The sequence below is a fragment of the Abramis brama genome, assembly GCF_963993115.1.
Source record: "Abramis brama genome assembly, chromosome: 25".
NCBI classification, from domain to species: domain Eukaryota; kingdom Metazoa; phylum Chordata; class Actinopteri; order Cypriniformes; family Leuciscidae; genus Abramis; species Abramis brama.
This window is the reverse complement of record NC_139987.1, coordinates 29,029,834-29,057,333: the sequence shown is the minus strand read 5'-3', so window position 1 is coordinate 29,057,333 and position 27,500 is coordinate 29,029,834. Positions and strand designations below refer to the sequence as shown.

Here is a 27,500-nt window from a genome sequence, read left to right as displayed (position 1 = left end):
TCAAACCACTGATTACTCGCTAAAATTTAAAGGCCCCCTGAAATCAAAATGTACGTTTTTTAGCTTTTAGTATGAATATGTTAGCCTTGAGGTTATGAATACGCTGGTGTGTCCAAAACAATGACAAAATTCATTCAAAACTTACAGTCTCTCACTTCCGCTCAAATGGATCAGGGATTTTTATGACATCACTGCTTCTCATCACATCTTCTGTCCAATCAAATGCTCTCTAGAATCTGAAGCTCCGCCCCCTATACTATAAACACCACCTGGCCGAAGCGAGCGTTGACGCATCACAGAGTGTGTTCAGTTGCTCGAGCTTTATCCCGTTTTTCAACTGTACGTTGGTTAAGAATGAAATGAATGAATCCTCTACTATTGAATCCAACATATCATCAGCCCTCGGATTCGCTTCCGTGGTGCTGTCAGTCTGTGAGCTAAACTAAACGCTATTGGCTATTTGAAAAGGGGGAGGGGCCATTCAATATGTCCCGCCTTAGCTTCCTGTTTCAGTGGGAATAACGCATCAAACAAAGCTTCGCGTTCCAAGACACTTCAGGGGGACTTTAAGCCGTAATTCAAATACCACAGAACGAAATTAACGTGATCTGTTTCATTTGGCCACGTATGCAAATAGAAACGAGAGAAAAGCTAAATCAACTAGACGAATGGATCAATTGCAGGATCTACTTCCTGTGACTCAAACAGTAAAGCACGTCTCGAGCTACGCCAGAGTTCACCTCCCAGCGAATGCATGAACCGAACGAGTGGATAAAAGCGTTTACCAGTGTCATGACCAAGCAGAACCTTCCGGTCTCTCTCTTGAGTCCAACACTGGAGTGACTTAAACTGCAGTTCATCGACTGGCCACTAGAGGCCGGCTGCAGAAGAGACTCAGTCCCATAGACCCTCATGTTAAAATACCCAACTTTACAGCAGAAAACACGTTTACAGCCTGGTGCAAAAAGTGGTTTTGGTCTATATAGCTAATTTTGTCCTTCATGACGACTGTAAGGGGGGCGAATTTTTGTATAACTCATCCGTTTAAATTATATTAAGCTGTTAAGTTCTGCATAATTAAGGGCATGGCCACTTGAGTGACAGGTGGATTGCCGATGATGTCACTACTAGCCGTTTGTCTGCTGTCTGTTAGCTTCACGTCACCTCAGCTAATCCGCCTCGCCCATTGTCGTTTATCCGGGAGTGACGCACGGCCAAGGTGGCGACGGCCGGCTCCGCCCACTTTGGGCTTCGAAAACACTCTTCAGAAACACTACGGGTGACGTCACGCACACTACGAACATATTTTGATACAGTTTTGACATGCGTATACACCTGCGTACCTGTGGCCTCCACCATGCCCTCCAGGATCACCACGATCTCCAGCTCCTCGTGGGCCAGGTGCTGTTTGGAGATGTCCCAGAACGGGCTGTGCTGGTTGATCTCGTGGCAGATGATGAGCGGAGACACCAGGAACAGCCGGTCGTCTCCCGTGTCGTAGCCCACGTTCATGTCCGTCTGGTTGAGAGGGATGAACTCTCCCTCTTTGGTCTGCTTGGACTTGATGAGCTTGGCTCGGATGGACGCCTCCACGATGTGCGAGTTACGCAGGTCTCCGACGCGAAACATCAGGCAGAGCCGGCCGTCGCGGATGGAGATCACGGCGTGCGTGGAGAACACTAGCGTCTCGGCGCGCTTCTTCGGCTGAGAGATCTTCACGAACATGCAGCCCACCATGAAGGCGTTGACGATGGAGCCGAGCACCGACTGCACCAGCAGGAGCACGATCCCCTCGGGACACTGATCGGTGATCACTCGATAGCCGTAGCCGATGGTGGTCTCCGTCTCGATGGAGAACAGGAAAGCGGACACGAAGCCGTTGAGGTTATTAACGCACGGCGTCCACTGGTTGTCCCCGATGTGCTCCAGGTCTCCGCGTATGTACGCGATTAGCCACCACATGAAGCCGAAGAACAGCCAGGTCACGGTGTACACCAGCACGAAGATGAACAGGTTGAACCTCCACTTGAGGTCCACTAGCGTGGTGAAGATGTCCGTCAGGTAGCGGTAGGTCTCGCGCACGTTCCCGTGGTGCACGTTGCACTTGCCGTCCTTGCGCACGTAGCGCTGGGCCTCGGCTCGCTCCCGGTCCCGCTCCGGCTTGGGCTCGTCCCGCTTGGGCCGCTTGTGCTGTCGGACCGTCACGGTGCTCTCCACATCCGGCTCCATCGGGACTAATGGAAGATTCTGAGCCTGGAGAGAGAGAGAGAGAGAGAGAGAGAGAGAGAGAGAGAGAGATGGGATCAGTGAGCAGCAGCGATTACCTGGAGTCTTTACTATGTTTCAGCGTCATAGCTGGTGGTCTTCAGTCATTTTTGTCCGAAAATTTTTACATTTGTTTTTTTAGAATTTGTTTCTTCATCGGAATGGTACAAAACTTGGTAAAGGTTTTGGCACTTGCCAATAGTGATCAAAAATGGCATTGGAAATGAATGGGAGACAAATTTCACCAAGTGAAAACTTTTTTCATAACAATAAACGTAAAATTCTGTAACTTTTTCTTACTTCACTTTTTAAAACTTTTTTCACTTCAGCAATAATCTGCCAAGTGTCGTCTTTAAAAAGAGATCAAATTTAAATCTGTCGCTCTAAAGCATTCAAGATTTACAACAGTTTAATTTGGAAATTACATTTTCAGGTCTATGCTCAAAAAGTGAATGAATGGATTATAAATACAGCGAAAATATAATTTAGTACCATAAAATCCCCTAAAAATACAAAATATTAAATAAAAACATTATCACACTAAAATATAGTACATTCATTTCATTAAAATAAAAATAAAAAATCGGTCATTTTTGACCGACACGTGAAGAGCAGCAGAAGAGTGTTAAAAGAGTGTGTTTTCTGTCTAAATAAAGCGGCAGAGATGAAATGATGATGATGATGATGATGAGGAATACTTTATTCATCCCTTTCGGAAATTCAAGCATCCAGTCCCTTAAGAAAAAGAAGTATACTTAAAGTTCATTTTATGAAGTATACTTAAGTAATGTTCAAGTATATTTTTAAGTATACATTATGTAGTAAGTATACTAATGTCAATATGTACTAGTAGTAAACTTGTAAGTGTACTATTTTAATACTGCTTGGGACTAAATTGGCCCACTTTTAGTATATAAAAGTATATGTTTAAGTGTACTATAAGTGTAACAGTAGTAAACTTTAAGTGCACAACTAGTTCTCTTACGAGAGGTCTCTCGTACTGCGTTTGAAAAACGCTATGGGGAAAACCTCTTTTCCACGAAATGCTGAAGCCAAAAAATTATCCTATAATTTTGCATTGTTGTAAAGCGCGTTGCAGCAGCACACAGCCATGGGCGAGACGGCTCGCTCGCTCATTGGCTGCTCTGCGTCAACTGCATTAGCCTATCGAGCGAGGCCTGAGGTGACGTCAGGCCAATGAGGGCGCTTCGCGCCCTCCGTGCCACTTCCCGCCGAAACGGGTGTGGCCTAGCCCTATAAAAGGAGCTCGAAAAGGCTGATTCACTGATTTTTCATCTCTTCAGCGAAGCTCACGCATCGCTGGATCACGGAAGAAGCCGCGCGCCGTCTGAGAAAGCACCTTCAGCGGGACGAGCCACTTCAGAAGCTGCTGGCCCACGCCGCCTTCACCGCCGTTCCAGCTGCGCTATCCGGCGCCTATATCCTTTCTCTATACTGTGTTTTTTGTGTATGTACCATTTAACACTAAAAGAGCTGGGCGTCTTTTTCAAGACGCCCCCCTTTCCTAGAGGATCTCGCAGCTCTCGCGCTCGCTGACGGCGACCGCCCTCACCCCGAGCCAATTGCCTACGGTGACTCTGAGGACTCACCTGGCATCCTTCTCCGAGGCTGCTCCTCCTGGAAGCGGACGGTCGGGGTTAGTTTTTCTTTATGTTACAAGAAAAGCTACCCTGCCTCTGCGCGCGTCATTCACCGGCGAAAGGAGAAAAGAGTGTTCTTAGTCCCGCTTTTGGCCGTACTGGCCTCTTTTCTCTCACATTTCTCAGTTCCCTGTTCGGCGACTGGAAATATCATTTGCAGCAAGCGAGTCTGTTATAAACACGCACGCCTGACGCCTATGTTACAGCACACCGAAGCGCTTCTGTCGCCCAGCGATCAGAGCGCGCTTCGCATCCAGCCCTTAGCCAACCACGCAGATGCGTGGGCAGCGCTTCCAGGGGTTTCGGAATGGGTGCTAGACATTATAAAGAGAGGCTACTCGCTACAGTTTTGTCGACGTCCTCGCCGCTTCACAGCGCGTCGAAACTACGGTGAATTCAGAAGTAGCACACCTACTTCGTGCCGAAATATCAAAACTGATGAGCAAAGGGGCTATAGAGCCTTTATCTCAGGCTCAAAGCGAAGGGGGGCTGTACAGCAGATACTTCCTGGTTCCCAAAAAAGACGGGGGTTTCAGACCCATACTGGATCTAAGACAGCTGAACAAAGCATTGGCGAAACGCAGTTTCAAAATGCTCACGACCAGAAAAATCCTTGCGCATATTCGCCGAGGAGACTGGTTTATGTCGATAGATCTGAAGGTCGCGTATTTTCAAATACAAATAGCGTCACGTCACAGGCGATACTTGAGATTCGCCTTCGAGGGCCAGGCATACCAGTACACAGTCCTGCCGTTCGGCTTGTCCCTAGCACCCCGTACGTTTACGAGGTGCATGGACGCAGCGCTCGCACCTCTCAGACTTCGAGGCATGCGAGTGCTGAACTATTTGGTCGACTGGCTGATTCTAGCTCAATCACGATCGGAGCTCGTGGAGCACAGGGCCATTTTACTCGATCACCTCGAGAATCTTGGTCTCAGAGTCAATTGGGCGAAATGCTGTCTGAACCCCAGTCAAACGATATCGTTTCTGGGCACAGTTCTGGACTCGCAGTCTATGATAGCGCGGCTGTCATCACAGCGCGTGCTAGACATTCAGTGCGCAGCGAGCTCTTTCCGCTGCGGTGCGATCGTCCCGCTCAGGGGTTTTCATAGGATGCTCGGTCTCATGGCCTCAGCATCTTCAGTTCTTCAGCTGGGCCTGCTCCGCATGCGCCCTCTGCAGTTCTGGTTGAAAGCGCGAGTACCGCGCAGAGCGTGGACATCCGGTCAGCTGCGTCTCAAGGTCAATCAGAGCTGTGTTGCAGCTCTAAAACCTTGGGAAGCGAGCGACTGGTACCAATCAGGTGTAAGCCTGGGGACTTCCTCGAGAGTGAAAGTGGTGTCGACAGACGCCTCCACCTCGGGATGGGGAGCGCTGCTCGAGGGCAGACCGTTCTTCGGCCAGTGGTCAGAACGGGAGAAGCTCCAACATATCAACTGCCTGGAAATGCTGGCAGTGGACAACGCGCTGACGCGTTTTCGTCCCCAAATAAAGGGCCACCACGTCTTAGTCCGATCGGACAACGTGTCTGTGGTGTCCTACATAAATCGCCAGGGCGGTCTCAGATCCCGAAACTTATACAGGTTGGCAGAACGCCTCCTGTTATGGGCTCAGCGCAACCTGCGCTCGCTGAGAGCAGTGCATGTGCCTGGGCTCCACAACCTGGGACCAGACAGACTGTCCAGGAACAACATTCCAACGGGCGAATGGTCTCTACACCCGCAAACAGTCCAGCTGTTGTGGGAGAGATTTGGCAGAGCGGAAGTGGACCTGTTCGCGTCTCACGAAAACGCTCACTGCCCCGCGTTCTTTTCCAAGAGCGAAAGCGCGCTGTCCCATACGTGGCCGCGCTGTCCGCTCTACGCTTTTCCCCCCATCTCTCTCCTGTCTCAGGTGATAGAACGGATTAGGGAAATAAAATGCTCAGTGCTGCTTGTAGCGCCGCTCTGGAGGAACCAGCCGTGGTTCCCAGTTCTGATGCAGTTAGCAGACACTGCCCCATGGCCTGTGCCACTGAGGAGGGACCTCCTCTCTCAGGCCAGGGGTTCGATTTGGCATCCTCACCCGGAGTTGTGGTCCCTCCACGTGTGGGCGCTCAACGGGTACCCACTGACCTCTCAGTGGGAGTGCTAAATACTATCACTCAGGCTAGGGCTCCGTCTACGCTTCGAAGTGGTCGGTATTCTCCAGCTGGTGCACAGCTCGGGGTTTGGAGGTTCTCTCCTTCCTACAGGAGCTGTTGGATAAGGGCAGAGCCCCTTCCACGCTCAAAGTCTACGTGGCGGCTATCGCAGCGTTCTCTAAGACAACGCTCGGTCAGTCATTAGGAAGGAACGATTTAGTCATCCGCTTCCTCGGGGGAGCAAGGAGGCTGAATCCTCCCAGACCTTTTTCAGTCCCTATGTGGGACCTCTCTACTGTTTTGGAAGCCATGAAAGGTGATCCTTTCGAGCCTATCCAAACGATTAGCCTCAAGCATCTGTCTTTCAAGACAGTGTTTTTGTTGGCTCTCACTTCAGTGAAGCGCGTAGGTGACCTACACGCGCTCTCGGTGAGCGCAGCATGCTTAGAGTTTGTCGGGCGAGGAAGGGGACGCAAGCTCTCTTTGTCCAGTTAGGGCTCTAAGAGCTTACGTGTCTCGCTCGTCTGTTTTCAGACAGACTGAGCAGCTATTTGTCTCGTTCAGTGGACGTTCCAAGGGAACGGCTGTTTCGAAACAGACCCTATCCAGGTGGATAGTTGATGCCATAGCGCTGGCGTACACTGCCAAGGGCTCACAGTGCCCATTGGGTGTCAGAGCGCACTCCACGAGAGGCGTCGCCTCTTCGTGGGCTTGGTCTAGCGGGATTTCCTTACAGGACATATGTATGGCGGCAGGCTGGGCCTCGCCGTCTACATTTATAAGGTTTTATAACCTTGAGGTTCCCGCCTTGCAGGCTAAGCTATTGTCGGTTTAAACGAATCAGTTCTGTCTGATTGGGACGCTGAGATCGTGAGCGCTGCGCGCTGCCGACTGTTATACTATGGGCAGTATTGCGTAAGACCCACATTTCCACATTAGTTCAGGCTCCCCGCCTTGTCTATGTGATGTCATATTTTGCGTCTGCGACGCTGCTATATATGGACAGAGGGATTCCCCTCCTCTCTCCAGGACTCTCTGTGAGTCCCTCTGGTGATTGTGCACTCTAAATCCTGGGCATCGCTTCCAGGTTTATTGGTGTTGATCCCTGCACGCACGGCGCTTTACATTGGGTCCCCATAGCGTTTTTCAAACGCAGTACGAGAGACCTCTCGTAAGAGAACGTACTCGGTTACTAACGTAACCTCGGTTCTCTCTAGAAGAGGGAGCGAGTACTGCGTTCCCTGCCGTGCATGCGATTCACTCTGGTTCGCTTCGGCGATGAAAAATCAGTGAATCAGCCTTTTCGAGCTCCTTTTATAGGGCTAGGCCACACCCGTTTCGGCGGGAAGTGGCACGGAGGGCGCGAAGCGCCCTCATTGGCCTGACGTCACCTCAGGCCTCGCTCGATAGGCTAATGCAGTTGCCGCAGAGCAGCCAATGAGCGAGCGAGCCGTCTCGCCCATGGCTGTGTGCTACTGCAACGCACTTTACAACAATGCAAAATTATAGGATAATTTTTTGGCTTCAGTATTTCGTGGAAAAGAGGTTTTCCCCATAGCGTTTTTCAAACGCAGTACTCGTTCCCTCTTCTAGAGAGAACCGAGGTTACGTTAGTAACCGAGTACGTTCATAATTACGTTTCTCATTTGTATTGCAAGTGAACCTATGGGTATACTAGTAGTTTACTATTTTAATACTTGTAGCAACTTTGAAGTATACTCTCAGTAAACTACTAGTTTTCTTTAAGTGAACTTAACATATAGTTTACCATTTATATATTATTTTTGCTCTTTTAGTGTACTCTCAGTAAACTACTAGTTTAGTAGTTTTATTTTAGTGTACTCTCAGTAAACTACTAGTTTAGTAGTTTTATACTACAAGTTTTCTTTAAGTGAACTTAACATTATACTTATAGTTTACTATTTATATATAATTTTTATACTACTATACTACTATGTTCAAATGTTATTTTTTATACTTGAAAAATACCTTTAACTGTACTTTAATTTTAAAAACATTTTATTAGCTTCATGCATCCTTTTTTATCAACACTTGAATGTTGGAAAGTTTCATAAATAAAGGCAACATTTTAAACAAAAAAGATGAGAAAATCTCATTTTTGTCAAAGACTACGCCTTGATCAGATCCAGAACGATGATCAAAACACAGGTGGAGTAGATCGAGTCCGACAGCCCCAAAGCTTCACAGTCGTTTTCTCTTCATGGATTACGCTTCATTTCATTTGGTAACATTAAGCAGTTTTGATTTACAAGCTGTTTAATGTTTGATGATCACATTATTTTACATTTGAGTGAGCAATCTTCTATCACTTGTTTCAGCTTCTTCTTCTCCTGTGTTTTGATCCGGACATTCTGTACTAGAAGATGTGTCAGAGCGCCCCCTACCGTATACCAGTGAAAACATGGATAGCTGGAAAATTCAGTCAATGGTGGGGAAAGAGTAAAGTAGAATTAAAGCAAATTCCTATGTGCACTACCAGTGGACTAGCCTACCCAAAAATTCAGATATGCAGAATTAGAAACATATCTGTTTTATACCAATATTTTAATCAATATTTTCAAACAATGTAAGTTTCATAAGACTGTATATGAAAAACTATGTAAAAAAAGTATATTTAATAGGCTACTCAATCAAAAGAGTTAACACAACTACAAGCCAAGTATACTTTGAATAATTAAACTTTTAAGTATATCTCGATCAAAAGATTGAGTACAAGTATAGGCCAAATATACTTGGACTTTTCTCTCAGTATAAGTCAAGTATACTTAAGTGGAATTAATTATATTTCTGAGATGTACATAAAGTATATTTTTGAGAAGTATATAAAATGTAGACTGAAAGTATGCTTTCCTCTTTTTAGTTGAAAAGAAGTATACTAATAGAACACTTGAATAAACTTATTTTTCGTAAGGGAATTATTATCGCTGTGTACAAGATCGGGTTCAGTTCCATGCTTATTTTATTTACTCTATAAGCTATTCCACCCGAAAGCTTGTTACTATATAAACTTGAACATGTTAGTTTATAAGACAGTGTGTAATATTATGTTTTTTTTTAAAGTATTTAATAAGCTACTCAATCAAAATAGTAAACACAAGTACAAGCCAAGAATACTTAGTATACTTAATTATACCTTTAAGTATATCTTGATCAACAAGTAGAGGCCAAATATACTTAGACTTTTCTGTCAGTATAAGTCGAGTATACTTAAGTGGAATTTGAAGTATATTTCTGAGAAGTGCATAAAAAGTAGACTGAAAGTATACTTTCTTATTTTTTAGTTGAAAAGAAGTATACTAATAGCACACTTGAATAAACTTCTTTTTCGTAAGGGGTAGCTTACACAACTCATAACACTTACAAACAGTAAAAACATCAATTCTAATAATAAATAAATCAGCTACAACAACCACATTATAATCTATATAGTAAGTTACATGTTTAAAAGACACATAGTCCTAAGACTAACTAGTTTACTCAAGTTAAATATACAGATTAAAAATTTGCCGATTGTCCCTCAAAATTTAAAAAAAAAAAAATCCAATAATAAAAATGCAATATAACAGAGTGTTTCAAAGTAGCTTTACAGAGATAACAGAAAAAAATGCAACAAACACGCTAGTGCAGTGCAGACACGCTAGTGCAGTGCAGACACGCTAGTGCAGACACACGCTAGTGCAGTGCAGACACGCTAGTGCAGACACACGCTAGTGCAGTGCAGACACGCTAGTGCAGTGCAGACACGCTAGTGCAGACACACGCTAGTGCAGTGCAGACACGCTAGTGCAGTGCAGACACGCTAGTGCAGACACACGCTAATGCAGCGCAGACACACGCTAGTGCAGACACACGCTAGTGCAGCGCAGACACACGCTAGTGCAGACACACGCTAATGCAGCGCAGACACACGCTAGTGCAGACACACGCTAGTGCAGTGCAGACACGCTAGTGCAGTGCAGACACGCTAGTGCAGACACACGCTAGTGCAGTGCAGACACGCTAGTGCAGCGCAGACACACGCTAGTGCTCAAGTTAAATATACAGATTAAAAATTTGCCGATTGTCCCTCAAAATTTAAAAAAAAAAAAATCCAATAATAAAAATGCAATATAACAGAGTGTTTCAAAGTAGCTTTACAGAGATAACAGAAAAAAATGCAACAAACACGCTAGTGCAGTGCAGACACGCTAGTGCAGTGCAGACACGCTAGTGCAGACACACGCTAGTGCAGTGCAGACACGCTAGTGCAGTGCAGACACGCTAGTGCAGACACACGCTAGTGCAGTGCAGACACGCTAGTGCAGCGCAGACACACGCTAGTGCAGACACGCTAGTGCAGTGCAGACACGCTAGTGCAGACACACGCTAATGCAGCGCAGACACACGCTAATGCAGCGCAGACACACGCTAGTGCAGACACACGCTAATGCAGCGCAGACACACGCTAGTGCAGACACACGATAATGCAGCGCAGACACACGCTAGTGCAGACACACGCTAGTGCAGTGCAGACACACTAGTGCAGACACACGCTAATGCAGCGCAGACACACGCTAGTGCAAACACACGCTAGTGCAGACACACGCTAGTGCAGTGCAGACACACGCTAGTGCAGACACGCTAGTGCAGTGCAGACACGCTAGTGCAGACACACGCTAATGCAGTGCAGACACATGCTAGTGCAGACACACACTAGTGCAGACACGCTAGTGCAGACACACGCTGGTGCAGACACACGCTGGTGCAGACACACGCTAGTGCAGTGCAGACACGCTAGTGCAGTGCAGACACGCTAGTGCAGACACGCTAGTGCAGACACACGCTAGTGCAGTGCAGACACGCTAGTGCAGACTCGTTCACTAATGAGTGTCTTTTCTGTTCAGACTCTGAAGAGTAATTCTACAGTCATCAATTACTGACAGCAACAGATTACAAACAGAGAGGTAATTTAACTGACAATGCATCACACACACACACACACACAGAACGACACCTGCGTTCACTGATGGCGGATGAACTGATCTGAACGTTACATTCAAACCAGTATAGACAATGACCTTTGACCCTTAGCCTTAATTCTATATGACTCATTTGACCCCAAAGTTCTGCGACCACTTCAAAAAAGGGCACTTTGCGCGTCCCTATAGTAACGCAGAATGTAAACAGGAAACGTCTAAATCCTGGGATTGCGAAGAACAGGAAGTGGGAGGTGTTTCAGACTGTCAATCATTCGCGAACAATGTGGGACCCTAGGGCTAAACCAAACCTGGCTTAATCAAAATGCTCTGTCGGAAGCTCTGAATATTCCTGGTTATAGCATCTACAGGAAAGACAGGGAGGGATCAAAAGGGTGGGGTGGGGTGGGGTGGGGGGTGGGGGGGTGATGGTTTATATAAAAAGCACATTACAGTGTCACAAAATCAAATGGTCAAACAATTTATTAGAATGTTTAGGTCTCAATATCACCCTTTCACCACAAATGTCATTTGTCCTTGTAATGTATAGGCCTCCGTCTGCAGATGACAGTTTTTATGAAAACTTTGAGCAGCTGCTAAAAGAAAGCAACCTTGATAAAGAACTTCTCATTATGGGGGATTTTAACATCAACTGGGAGGACAAATCCTGTAGAAAAAAGCTTAAACAAATCACTGACAGGTATGATCTAACACAAGTTGTACGTGGGCCAACAAGAATAACTAACTCTACCAAGACACAAATCGATCTCATATTTACCAATAGACCTGAAAGAATTATAAAATCATTTAATATGTTGACAGGTTTATCAGACCACAATCTAATTCTTGTCAGAAGAAAGCTTGCCAAAAAATGTTTTCACCCTTGCACTAGAGAAAAAAAGAAACTATTACAATTCCTAAAAATAATTATCAAAACTTTGTAGCTGCAGCTAACCAAATTCAATGGGATGACATTTTATCTTTAGTTGATTGCGAAAAAGACAGCCAAATATTTCTAAAAACACTTGAGAGAACTATTAAAGAATTCTAACAAACAACACAAAAACACTGTACCTTGGATAAATCCAGACATCATAAAAATCATGAAAGAACGAGACCAAGCCCTAAAACTAGCAAATAAAACTAAATCAAGTCATGACAGAGGACGTTTCGCCATGTTGAGAAATAAAGTTGTAAGATCATTAAGAAAAGCAAAGGCAGATTTCTTTCTCACTATAATTGAAAAATCCAATGGAAATACTAAAACAATATGGAATCAGCTAAGAAAAATGATGGGTGATCGCCCCAAAGAACAAAACACTCCAGTAATTAAAATAAATGAAAAACCGACAAACAATATTCCGGTTATAGCAGAAGCATTTAATCACTATTTTATTGATTCTGTGGCTAACATAGCGAACTGTTTTACACCAGAGAACATATACACTCCGTCAACAGACAAAAGTCAGTTAGTTTTTACTTTAATTAACATCACAGAATCAGAGGTATCACAGACCATTAAATCACTCAGACCATCAAAATGTAAAGATATTTTTGATATGGATACAGTAATGCTCAAGGCACTAAGTATATCAATCATATCCCCCATCACCAAAATAATCAACATGTCTATTTCACAAAATATTTTCCCAAGCATGTGGAAACCAGCTGTTGTTAATCCAATTTTCAAAAGTGGAGATCCTCATTCCATGTCAAACTACAGACCCATCAGTATATTGCCTGCAGTGTCTCAGATTGCAGAGAAACTAATAGCAAAACAAATTATTAACCATCTAAATTCCACACCCTTTGCCCTCCACCGTATGCAGTTCGGCTTCAGAGCCAATCACTCCACCGAGACTGCGACTTGCTTCTTTACTGAAAACATCGGGGCTCTGTTGGACCGAGATGGGGTTGTTGGTGCGGTGTTCCTGGATCTCAGGAAGGCTTTTGACACTGTTAATTATACAATTTTGCTGGCTTTTCCTCAGATGCGCTTAAATGGATCGAGTCTTACCTCACGTCTCCAACATGTCAGAGTCCAGTCTTTTAAATCAGTCGCTCTTAGTCTGTCCACCGGTCTTCCTCAAGGATCTATTTTAGGGCCTCTATTGTTCTCACTTTATATAAATGACCTTCCATCCGTCTGTCCTGATGTCTCTATGCAGATGTACGCTGATGACACTGTAGTCTATGTTCATGGTAAGAATATCTCTCAGGTGGCTGAGAAGCTCACTAAATCCATGGATAACATTACAGCTTGGTTGAAACAATCCTGCCTGCAGCTGAATACATCAAAAACAGTAGCAATGTTTTTCACAAAGTCCCACAAAAACTTTAGTGTTGAGCCAGATATTTTCGTTTCTGGGGAAAGGCTGCAGATCGTGTCAGAATACAAATATCTGGGGGTTTTGATTGATTCAAAATTGTCGTTTACATCGCATGTAAAAAGGGTCTGTAATCGCATCAAATTTAACCATGAATTTTAGACACATTCGCCATCAAATGTCCACACAGGCAGCAAAAATGCTGTATGATCTTCTCACATATCACTTACTGTCTGCCCATCTGGACACAAGCTGGTGTTACATCTCTGAAACCTCTGCCGTCACTTTACAAACGATCTGTTCAAATTCTGGATAAGAAACCAATTATTTCTCATCATTGTCCAATATTACAAAAACATAGATTACTCAGCTGGGAAAACATGGTCAAATACTCAAATCTATGTCTTCTATACAAAATTATTCATGGTTTATCATCCCCTCCACTCCACCAGTTTGTTAAAGGACAAGTTCGGTATTTTACACTTAAAGCCCTGTTCACAGATCGTTTCTGATGAAGTAGAACGGTTAAGATTAAAATTTGGACACATGCTGCTGTCCCGAGAATTTTAGGTTTATTTCGCTTCTCCCCCCCACCTACAGAATGGCAGCCTATGTGCACTGGAACAATCCTTCATAAAACGCATTAAACTTTCGATTACAAAGACGTGAAACTCACCGAGTGGTCAGGGGTGTTCACTGATATGCTCACCCAAGAATCACTGCAAAAGATGCTTTCCAACAGGTGTTTTACCATTCGTTGTAAAACTGTGGATCTATTTTTCCAAACGTCTCACACCCGTAGATTCTTCCGTTGAGAGCTTGAATAATAGACACTCCAGCCCAGTTGGTGGCGATAATGGACCTTAGCCAATTGCAAGCAAACCACTGGCATTTCATTGAATACACAGAAGAAGCAGAAGAAGAAGCGGCGGAGTAATACCGTACCTCACACAGGTCACCCAATACAAGTCAATGGAGTTGGACAAAAACTACGATAAAACCTGTTGGAAAGCATCTTTTGCAGTGATTCTTGGGTGAGCATATCAGTGAACACCCCTGACCACTCGCTGAGTTTCACGTCTTTGTAATCGAAAGTTTAATGCGTTTTATGAAGGATTGTTCCAGTGCACATAGGCTGCCATTCTGTAGGTGGGGAGGAAGCGAAATAAACCTAAAATTCTCGGGACAGCAGCATCTGTCCAAATTTTAATCTTAACCGTTCTATTTCATCAGAAACGATCTGTAAACAGGGCTAAAATACCGAACTTGTCCTTTAACATCCGTACAGCTGATCACAGCAGAACCAGAGGTGCAGCGAGGGGAGATTGTGTCATTCCCTTTAGAAAAAGTGTATTTGGTCATACTTCTTTTTCTGTTCGAGCTGCTACTGAATGGAACCGCATTCCTTTAATCATCAGAAATCTAAACACATATTGTACATTTAAGAACCATTTGAAGAAATGGCTTCTTGAATTTCAGATCTGTCAACATTAACACATCTCTAGACCTGCTCTGTCCACTGCTGGCTTCTTGCCTTGTGTGTGTGTATATGTCATGTTTTTGTCAGATGTTTGTTTGATTGTTGGTTTGCTGTATTTTGACTGTATTTCTTAGGATATAATAGGATTTCTTACTAAATGTATTGTACAATTTTTTTATTGTTATATGTAATTTTACTCTCTTTTAGGGTGACTTTTAACATCTGTCCGGGGACTGCAGATGAAAAATAGCCTTCTGGCTAACTCTGGCATATTGGCAGAAATGTTTATTAATATGCACTGTCCCTGTAATAATAAATAAATAAATAAATTTAGTTTTCACTTTACAACAAAACAGATTCAACACAGCTCATCTTCTGTGACTCTCTCATCATTCTGGAGACACACACCCTTACACTGGAGCAGTGTTCTGAAGCCTTCAAGAGTTACAATCCATGAGCCAGAGTCACACTTCAAACTTCACACTTCAAACAAAAAGACAAAGAACTACAATCCCATGAAGCATTGCAAATGACATCATCAAATTAAAAACAATGGACAGAAATAAAACTATTTATTTAAAGACTTATATATAGAATTATATATATATATATATATGCATAACAAAAGTAATAATATTACATACTTTGCAGCGTATGGAGACTTGCAGTGCTTCATGGGAGTGGGCGGTTCTTTCGGCACAATTTGCTAGTCATGATTCTCTGATTGGTGGAGATTTCTCTGCAGAATTATGGGTAATGTAGTTTTTCACCAAGAATTCCATTGTTTCTGCACAACTTTTTTCCAATAAGTTTAAAATGCAAGCTTATGGCTTCAGAAGACGTATAAACCGATGCACAGCTCGAGCTCACACAGAACTGTGCTTAACGGTTTATTAGGTGGAATTAAAAACTCCCCTATGGAGAAAAAGAATGGGATTTTAACTTCCAGACCCGAGTGTTGCTCTATTGGCCTCTGGAAACCCTTTAACACGAGGATCTGATGATTAATAACTCATGATTATGATGATCTCATTCAGCCATAACCTTCAACCACAAGAATATATATTGTTTGGAAATGTTCAGGCACAAAGGACACAGTTTCCTGAGAATTCTCCAAACCGCTTAAGAAAGGAGAATCCGGAGAGACGACCAGTGTGTGTATGTGTGTGTGTGTGTGTGTGTGTGTGTGTGTGTGTGTGTGTGTGTGTGAGTGAAAGTGTGTGAGTGCCTGAGTGTGTGTCCCATGTTGTCGTGTTCATCGCTCTACGTGTGTGTGTGTGTGTGTCTCTACATGTGTGTCTCTCTGCAGTGTGTGTGAGTGTGTGTGTGTGTGTGTGTGTGAGTGAGTGAGTGAGTGAGTGAGTGTGTGTCTCACTCTCGTCTGATGCGACTGTCACTGCGAGAGAAAAGCAGACGCGTTACGGCTCAGGATGAAAGGAGTCGCAGACGTACAGGTGTGTGTCAGAACACAACCTTGACAAGATTATATGAACCTGATAAAACAAGCCCATCTGTGCATCTCTCTCTCTCCTTCTCTCTCCCTCTCTAACTCTACCTCTCTCTCTCTCTCTCCCTCTCTCTCTACCTCTCTACCTCTCTCTCTCTCTCTCTCTCTCTCTCTCTCTCTCTCTCTTTCTACCTCTCTCTCTCTACCTCTCTCCCTCTCTACCTCTCTCTCTCTCTCTCCTTCTCTCTCTCTCTCTCCTTCTCTCTCTCTCTCTCTCTCTCTCAGCAGTGATCGATCCATTAGCAAGCTGGACAACCTGCTTTACAACCCAGAAGGAGAGGAGATTAACAGCACACACACTCACACACGTCCCTCATGTGTGCTTTAATGCCTCATTCAGATCCGCTCATATTTATTCAGAGAATAAACCGCATGCTTTGTGTCACGGACGGACAAATGGACACAATATAAATAACACTGAACAAAAACTGAGAGACACTCATATTCATGAAGCTGTCGAGGAGACAAAGACTGATGCAGAGAGACAATCAGCACATTACCATAGACAGATAGACAGTCAGGCTGAGAGATAGACAGAGAGACAGACAGACATATAGACAGGCTGAGAGATAGACATACAGACATAGAGACAGACAGACAGGCTGAGAGATAGACAGATAGACAGATAGATAGTCAGACAGACATAAACAGGCTGAGAGAGATATATACAGACAGATAGACAGACATACAGACAGGCTGAGAGATAGACATATAGATAGTCAGACAGACAGACAGATAGACAGGCTGAGATATACATACAGAGAGATAGACACACAGAAAGACAGACAGACAGGCTGAGATATATACAGACAGATAGTCAGACAGACAGGTTGAGAGACAGATAGACAGACAGACAGACAGACATATAGACAGGTTGAGAGACAGACAGAAAGTTAGACAGATAGATAGTCAGATAGACAGACAGGCTGAGAGACAGATAGACAGACAGACGGTTAGACAGATAGTCAGACAGACAGACAGATTGATAGACAGGCTGAGAGATATACATACAGATAGACAGACAGAGACAAATAGACAGACAGACAGACAGACAGGTTGAGAGACAGACAGAGAGACAGACAGACATGTTGAGAGACAGACAGATGTTCAGAGGCGAGCAGCTGTAGTTCTGACGGTCCTCTGAGACTCAGATGTGGAATAAACATGTCCTTGTTCCTCCTGAGAGCTGGAGAGGATCAACACGTGTGTGTGGAACATATCGACCGAGTCCAAAAGTAGCTTCAGTCACCCTCTAATCTCCGTCAACATGATCACACACACACATCAGAGACGGAAACATGTCAACATGATCACACACACATCAGAGACGGAAACATGTCAACATGATCACACACACATCAGAGACGGAAACATGTCAACATGATCACACACACACATCAGAGACGGAAACATGTCAACATGATCACACACACATCAGAGACGGAAACATGTCAACATGATCACACACACACATCAGAGACGGAAACATGTCAACATGATCACACACACATCAGAGACGGAAACATGTCAACATGATCACACACACATCAGAGACGGAAACATGTCAACATGATCACACACACACATCAGAGACGGAAACATGTCAACATGATCACACATACATCACAACATGATCACACACACACACACACACACACATCACAACATGATCACACACACATCAGAGACGGAAACATCACCTACAGGACAGATGTTTTTCTTATACAGTGTGTGTGTGTGTGTGTGTGTGTATGTGTGTGTGTGTGTGTTTCTCAGCACATAACAGTTGTATCACTCTCTGTAAATGTTATAAAGTCATGAGAGTATTTCCATTTTGCACAAAGGCTCGTCCTGACAGAAAGTGAGTCTCGGTTAAACGTCACACACTCACTGAAGGAGCGCCGGCACACGAGCATTAAACACACGCAGCGCAATAATAAAACAATAATGAAATACACATTTATCTAAAATATTTGCCATCCAGAAATGTAAGCGCTTCAGATCTCTCCTGTCCAGCATCAGTGAGCGCAGCGAGAGAGAGGTCCGGGTCCGCCAGAGTTTCAGTTCCAGCGTTAATAAAGAAAAGAATGATAAAAGCTATTTAATGTTTTGTGTCCCATCCTGCTGAACACACACCGAACCGAGACCGAACGTCAGAAAAATGTGTCAAAAACACAAAACATTTCTTCTCTTGTCACAGTCCATTATGCATTACATTAATCATGTAAATAATAGCATATTTTCAATTCAAAATGGTGAAATTGGAAAGAGTTGTTTGCATCACTGGGTATTGCTGTCGGCCGCTGAACATTTCTATGGTAAAACAGTTTTCAAATACACACTCTTTCACTGAGAAAACTACAGCGTTACGTTCGCACTCGTCTTCAGTGAACAGTAGCGCTGTAATATACACACATTATAGATACAGATTATAGATACATATCACCATACTGAACTCACCATACGATTATTAATGCCATACTCCAAGACACATAATAAAAGATAAACAAAAAATGTACTGTTGATTAAATGCTAAATCTGATATAACATTGTGTGTGTAAATGAACAGGATGGACTCGGTGCTGAAACCCAAAGCACAGCACAATAGAGACGCCAGAATAACAATATTCATGATCCTGAAGCTGAAAACACAGGATTATTGTAGATGAATATGCTGGATCTCTGTCACTGACTAGATATATCTACAGTAATGTCGGACACTTTCACTGTAACATCAGACATCTGCTTTGATTTGATTGGCCGTTTCAATCATTTTGCAATAACTATATAACTTTTAAAACTTTTTGTCATCCTAAAATCAAACACAGCGGAGTGTAAGGGACTGCAGCGGAGAATATGAAATATTGGGGCGACAATTCGTCCATTTCTCAGTAATAATAATAATAATTTGTTACATTTATATAGTGCTTTTTGTGAGGGGTTTGACTGTGTTCCTCTCAGTGTGTGTGTCTCTCTCAGTGTGTGTGTCTCTCTCAGTGTGTGTGTCTCTCTCAGTGTGTGTGTCTCTCTCAGTGTGTGTGTTCCTCTCAGTGTGTGTGTCTCTCTCAGTGTGTGTGTTGGTTACGGCCCTGGACGACTGTATGAACACCGTTTGACTGAAGCATCTCATCGTCATGGTTCCAAACTGCTTCAACAGCAAAACGTATGAATAAAACAGCGATTAACAATAAAAACAAAAGAGCACTCCACTACAAACAGGGAAGCAGCAGGTAAACTCAATACCAGTTAACCCAGTTAACCCGGCTGACGGGTCACACACAGACTGACTGCAATTACACGGTTAACTGCACGAATCACGAGTTAAACTAACCTGAACCCTTACATCTACAGCAACACTCAGATCCAGTCAAGGGCTTCTCACAGGCCGACCTCTGACCTCTGACCTCTGAGTCAGCAGAACAGGCCGACCTCTGAGCAGGGGCGTGTCTAGAGCATTTTCAGTGGGGGGGCCATGCTGGGGCATTGCCTCCAAACAGGGTGGCCGCCAGTGACCAAAAAAAAAAGAAGCTAAATTCTACAGTATATTACGTAAATCCTATTGATTTTTTTTTTTTTTTTACTTGATTACGTAAACTTGTAACTTACTTGTAAACAAATGTGGTAATAAAGCACATTTTTGATTAATTTAGTTTTTTGTCATCCTTGTATATATCCATTAAGTTAAATTTGAGAGCCAGTGTTTATTATTTTTAGTGTTTTCATAAAACTAACAAGTTTGTAAAATAAAAGCAATTTTAATAATGAGCAATTTTAAAAACCCAGAAGCAGAAATGATGTCAACTATTTTCTTTTAATTAGTTTGGCCATTACAATATACAGTCGTTTTATTCACAATCTCTTTCAAATAATAAATAAATAAATAAATCCCCCCACTGTAATAATTCAAATGGTTTGGCCAAAACATCATAGTGTTTCATTCAACATTTCTTTCAGGTTAATTTACAAAAAAAAAAAAACTGAGTAACACAGAGTTAAAGGGGCTATATGCTTTTTTCTGAAATTTAAACTCGCGACTGACACATGTGGCCAAAAAACGGAACTGCTCGTCCTTTCTGCTCGCTCTCGTACGTGCACACTTCACAAGTCATCCGCTGCAAAGAAGTCTACATTATGTTTACAGAGGTAAGAACAGTCAAATACATATATTGTTTGAGAAACTAAGTTTGTTTGCTGACTAGCGGTGGTGGCAGAGTGATCTGAAACGTTTAACATGAACGCGCTTGACGTCACATCCGCAGACAGCGCGCGAAAAATCCGACCCGACAGAAAATAGGAAAATAGGATACAGGCTTATAGGTGCACCCACTGTGAGCGGACAAGGTGTCAGTATGCTCATCAGGAGATGTTTGAGTCATACATGGTCAAATAAAAAGGCTATTGTTACGTTTATTTTGGGGAAACAGTTGCATACAGCCCCTTTAAAGTTTTAGCACTGTAACAGTTCAAATGAAAACACCACAGTTTAAAAATAAAATATGGAACCATTACATTGTGCTCTGCTAATATATTAAAGAACAGTCTTTAGTTTAGAAACAATAAAAACAGTAGCAGAAAGAGAGGAAAACAGTCGAAAAAGAAAGAAGGCAAACCTCAACTAAAACAGCTGGATTTTTCTGTTTCGGTGGTGACTGGCAAACCGTCTAACAAAATCATCTAAGTAAAGACATTTGGCTCTCCTCACCTCAATGCTTACGATGCGTGTCCACTGGCACGGTGCGAGTGGAGCGGAGCGAACGTTTTCAATTCATTCCTATGGAAGTCGAGCTTCACGCTCGCGCAGTTGCATTTTGGGATTGACAGCGGACCGGAGAAAGCGTTGAGAGCGACCGAGAGCGTCAAAAGGTTGGGCAGTTCTCGACAAAGCTTGTCTATTTCTAAATGTAATCGCGTGCATCGCTGATGATTATACTGTCCGTGTGTTGAAAAAAACTTTGATTAAACACACTCGCAACAGACACACCCCAAAGCGGAGACGTTACAGCGTTGCCAGCGGCACTGAGCGGACTTTTGCCGCTGTAGTGGACACTGAGTCTGTCATGAGTCATGGTAGTGCGTAAATGTGTTTTTATGAGCTTAAGTGCAGAGAAGCTGCGCTCACAACTTGCGACTGTTGTTTCTCTGGCGCTGCACTTCTTTGAATCGCGAACTTCAGTAGTCTATAACTGATTGGCCGTAAAATGAACCAATCACAAGACATCTTATGGGGGGGCACCTGGGGTGGCCAATCGAATTTCAGGGGGGGCCGGTGCCCCCCCTGGCCACCACGTAAACCCGCCCCTGCCTCTGAGTCAGCAGAACAGGCTGACCTCTGACCTCTGACCTCTCAGTCAGCAGAACAGGCTGACCCCTGACCTCTCAGTCAGCAGAACAGGCTGACCTCTGACCTCTCAGTCAGCAGAACAGGCTGACCTCTGACCTCTCAGTCAGCAGACAGGCTGACCTCTGACCTCTCAGTCAGCAGACAGGCTGAGACCTTTTTTTTATTATCCAACAAACTTTAGTAGTATACAATACAGCATACAGAATTTACATCTTAATACATCCAAATAAAAATAAATGTAAAAAAACCTTCCTGGGCTGTAATTGATATTCATTAAAGACATGAAAAGTCTTCCTTGCTTTTTTATTGACAATGTTCTCCAGACTGGTGCAATAATCCTTAGTCTCCTGAAGAATATGAATAACATTTGGCTTGGATCCTGACCAATTCTTCTTGTGCATATCCTCAAGATCCTCCCGAGACCCAGAAAAAAAAGTTTTTTGAATTTAGTTTTTTTCATGTCATCACATTGTTTATGTTAAAAGCATAAGAAACAAATGGTAAAAAAAAACATTTTTGAAAAATTATATTTTAGTCCTCTGTAGTGGACGCCAGGACGCAGTTGTTTAAAAAAATAAAATGACATGAAATTATATGTATAGGCAAAAACAATGGGATTTTTTTTTTCAATCACCAATAAATTTGGGGGTTTCAGGATTTTTTTTTAACCAAAATTTGTATAAAGATGATTCTCAACTATGTTATAAAAGATATAACGGAATGAATTGTTACACCATTTTACTTTATGCAAAATGTGGGTAAAATGGCCATAAATTAATATTCCCATTCAATGCAATGTATCTATAAACTGTATCTAATGTGCACATTAATGTGTTCTTGGAGCACCATTTAATGAAAAAAGAAGTGTAATAAGTGGAGTAATATTTAGCAACATTTTAATAATAATATCTAATATTTCATAGGAATATTGATGTATAATTTATTTCCATATTCTCTTCTTGTGTCTCCCAGAATGCCTGATGAACATGATGTAAGTCCTGGTGTCCTCTACAGTGGACACGTATGAAATCAATGCCCTGTTCTGGAACAGAAAGTCATTTTTTGATTTGAAACCCCATAACATTTTCCTGAGATGTTGGTTTATGAAATACAATTTGAAAAGTAGTCCGATTTAAATTATAATTGCAATATATTATCATATTTCCTACATTTGATCACTAAATTAATGTCAGACATTTTTAAAGACCAAGGAGAAGTTGTTTTCATGGTGAAACCTCCAAACATTTGGTGTCTCTTAAAAGCCCTGAATGTGGACACCCAGGTGTGTCATGTGACATGTATGATGTCAGAGACATTCACTAAAATATAATGTCCACTACAGTGGATAAAAGTCTATTCCCGGGTCCCAGGAGGATATGAACTTTTCCCAAAATAAAAAAACGTTGTACAATAAAAGTTAAATTATTATTATTATTATTACTTTCATTGGAATACTACATACATATATCAAAAACAGGCTGAGACCTGCTGATGATGAACGACTGTATAATGATGGACTGGACAGAAGAACTGAACGTGTTCTCTTCTCTCAGAGGTGTTTGTTGAACGCCGGCCGTAATCACTGTGCAAACACACACACCCACACCTGAACACACAAACACACACACACACCCACACCTGAACACACAGCAGAGCTCACCTGGCCGTTAGCGCTGAGGGATGCTGGGTAATTCATACGCCGCCTGACTCAGCACAAAAACCGTAGAGAACACGAGTTAGTGGAGACGAGAGCGTGACGCCTGTGTGGTGAATCTCTGATTCTCTGAATGTTAAGTCTATTTCTGGCATTGATAAACAGCTCCTCACTCTCAGTGGGTCACTGCGAGCACAGGCCACCATAAATATTTCATATTTCATCAGTCTCGCTCTGCTCGTGTTGCAGAAGCAGCTGGAGATCTGACTGAGGGATTGCCGATAAACACACCAAACTCACAGCAAGAACCAGAGTCAACTAAATCTAGAGACGTTCACATCACAAGAGTGAATATGATATCATAACATTTAATATGATAAGTTTAGACTTCTTAAAGTCTAGTTAAATCTCAACATGTCAAATCACTACATCTAGACCTAATTCACATCTATATCTTAAACAATATTTAAAAAAATATGCCACTTATCATCCGATCGTGGTTGTATCTCTCTATTAGTGTTACTCGATCTTAGTGCTGCATTTGACACTATCGACCACAACATTATTTTAAATAGACTCGAACATTATGTTGGCATTAGTGGAATTGCACTAGCATGGTTTAAATCATACTTATCTGACCGTTATCAGTTTGTATCAGTAAATGAAGAGATGTCTTATCGATCACAAGTTCAGTATGGCGTACCACAAGGCTCAGTACTAGGACCGCTGCTGTTCACTCTGTACATGCTACCCTCACACACACACACACACACACACACACACTCTTCTACATGCTACCCTTAGGAGATATCATTAGGAAACATGGCATTAGCTTTCACTGTTATGCTGATGATACTCAGCTCTATATTTCTTCACACCCCGACGAAACTTACCAATTCACAAAATTAACGGAATGCACAGCTGATATAAAAATTTGGATGACTAGTAATTTCCTACGACTAAACTCTGAAAAAAACAGAGATTCTAATTATTGGACAAAAATTCTCACACGTAATAATCTAGAATACTGTCTAACACTTGATGGCTGCTCTGTCAAGTCTTCGTCGTCGGTTAGGAACCTGGGTGTGTGTGTGTGTGTGTGTGTGTGTGTGCTCTTTGATACCAATGTTTCATTCGAAAGTCACGTTTCTAGTATCTGTAAAACTGCATTCTTCCATCTTAAATATATATATAAACTACGCCATATGCGCTCATTGACAAATGCGGAACAGTTAGTTCATGCGTTCATGACCTCAAGGCTAGATTACTGTAATGCTCTACTGGGTGGTTGCCCTGCACGCTTAATAAACAAACTACAGCTGGTCCAAAACGCAGCAGCTCGAGTTCTTACCAGAACCAGGAAGTATGACCATATTAGCCCGGTTCTGTCAACACTGCACTGGCTCCCTATTAAACCGTATAAATTTAAAAATATTACTTACAAAGCACTAAATGGTTTAGCGCCGCAGTGCTTGAGCGAGCTCTTAACGCTTTATAGTCCTTCACGTCTATTGCGATCTGAAAACTCCTTTATAATACCTAGAATATCTAAATCGACTGCAGGCGGAAGATCCTTCTCCTAGGCTTTGTTCACACCTGGTATTCAGATGTGTTTTGGTCGATCACATCACAAGTGGATGACGCTAAATACAGTTTTAAAACAATTTGAGCTTGTCTACTTTCGACCACTCTCCGCCTACTGACCTAATGCATCAACATTATAGGAAGAGCTCTGGCCAGTTGGCTGAAGACCGAAGTTTGGTGAAGATGAAAATCGGTACCAAGCACAATGTTCTCTCACCGTTCCTGATTTCTAACACAACAAAAGCTGATGTTCTCTGTGTGTTTTTCTGTATTCTCCGGGCGCGTTCATGTGTAAATTGCGTGAGCTTCTTTCGTCCATTAGATCGAAAGATATGAAATAGTGCATACATTTATCCGTATTACTCCATACCGGTGTAATGAATCGATCTTCAAGTAGAAGGAACTGGATGAATATTTGAATGCTACCGATCTCGATCTGAACTCTGACCTGAAATGCTGCCTGAATCATAATCATAAGCCGCGTTTCCACCGTAGGAACTTTCCCCGGGAACGAGGGGCTTTGGGCTGGGTCTCGTGTGTTTCCACCGCAGGAATCAGGGTCTAAATGAAGAAGGAAACACTGGTGAATATCCCCCCCTCAGAAAGTCCCTGCTGGCGAGGTGGTACTCTCTCAGAGTCCAAGAGCTTTCGGGGGCGGGACTTGGGCACTGAACATGCTGATTGGTCGAGTTCATGCCGCATTTTGATTGGTTGACTCCACACAGCATTTTATTTCAACCACCATTTTTTTAAACCTGTTGCAGTGTGTGTAGTAACAGTTGTTTGCTATTCGAATCAACAATGGAGTTTAAAGAATACGGCCGATGGACCGATGACGAGGCTTATTGAGCTTAAATCCAGAGGATGAAATCCAGCGGGAACTGTAAAGTCGGCACAGCCCTACGTCACCGGACTAACAGCCTAATCTTCCCGGTGCTTTAGACCGCGGTGGAGACACAGACAGCAACAGGTCTGGGGGAGAAACAGTTCCTGGTAATGTTGGTGAAGCGCGGCTATACACCGCCGGGTCGCTGGCCGGAGCAGAACTGAGCAACTGAGCCTGGGCTCTCCCAAGGCTTTTCCTCTATTCTGTCACTGATGGAGTTTGTGTTCATCTCACTGTCGCCCTGGCGTCATTAGTTAATACTTAATACTTCATTAGTTAGAGACACTTAATATTCAACACTATTATTGATCTGACTGTACGAGAACTGAGCTGATGACATCACTGTTTTCTGCAGAGCGGCTGCTACAGCTTTCTGTGTGAAACATGTAACGCCTTTAATACATCATTTATGATTCACACCAAGAGTAAATCTAAAGTGCACATATGAGTGTGTGTGTGTGTGTGTGTGTGTGTGTGTGTGTGTGAGTGTGTGAGTGAGTCTGTGTGTTTGCATAAAAGTACAACACTGACCCCAGAATGCGTAAAACACTCTATCCTGATCTTCATCAAATGTCACAATAACATGTAGTGTGATTTTTACTGATAATTTTACTGTAGTCCTGATATCAGACTTTAGATTGATCAGCACTATCATGATCGTGAGGACGGTCGAGTCAGATTGACCTGAAGGCACACACACCTCACAGTCAGACCCAACAAATATGAAGGAGTTCCAGGATTGGAAGAGAAAACGTCGCATTCTGTGTGATTTTCACAGCTCACCCCGTCATATAAATCTGTGTCACAAATGAGGTAAAATCACAATATCACCAATGTTGCTCGTGCAGCTCATTTTACACACAGGTTTAATGAGCAGAAACACAGCGAACTGATTCTCTAATGTGTTTCTAGTCATTAACGCTCAGCGTTTTCTGGCCTTTTGTTCCGCACAGAGCCTGAACAGTTTGACCAGGTCTCCTGTGTTTGACGGAGGAGAAATTTTCCTCTTTCACTGGGAAACATGAGCCAGGCAGCCATCATCATCGCCATGGCAACACACATCTCAATCCCTCAGCCGCTCACAATGGCAGATGCTCGATGTGCCAGGAGAAGTGCTGGCGTTCAGAGAGCTTCTAGAACCCGTCTGGAACCCGATCGCTGGCGGTGAACCTGCCAAACCGTGCGTTAAAACTGAGGTTTGAAGAGCCGAGCACAAGCTGCAGGTCAAGAGACAAGCTTGCGTAGGAGTCACAATCAAATCCCATGGCATGTTCATGGACTGCATGGAATAATTCGATTTGTGGAGATAATGTACGGTCTGTGCTCACAACAATCAGGAGAAGAACTGCATCATTTCATTAGGAGCTCATGCATGTCATTAAACGAGCTTTCTGCCAGAATCTGAGTTGAGAATCGTCCCTTCCTGAGAAACCACTCATTCTTTAGGGCTGGTTCAAGATCTACAGACGCGTTTTTTAAAAGTTGAACTTATTTTAACTTGAGCATCGCGTTTTTAGAACGGCGCGTGACCGAAGACGTCCGTCAAGCGCGTAACACGGAAAAACACTAGAAAACACTGGAAAAGTGGCGCGGTGTAATGGAATAAACGCGTTCCCTGTACTTCACTAATGATGATCGAGGTTTACACGAGGCCTTCGGTCAGTCTGAGCTCTCCGTGGTGCTGAAACTGAGGACAA

General features: G+C 43.2%; 1 protein-coding gene across 1 annotated transcript in view; it reads right to left on the bottom strand.

The window, feature by feature from the left end:
• Positions 1 to 27,500, bottom strand: part of kcnj6 (potassium inwardly rectifying channel subfamily J member 6) — a 41,114-nt gene that overhangs the window by 12,872 nt on the left and 742 nt on the right. The window contains exon 2 of the mRNA XM_084105383.1: positions 1,344 to 2,253. Within this exon, the coding sequence (XP_083961509.1) occupies positions 1,344 to 2,229 (886 nt within the window). The 5' untranslated portion in view covers positions 2,230 to 2,253. The remainder of the gene's footprint in view (positions 1 to 1,343; positions 2,254 to 27,500) is intronic.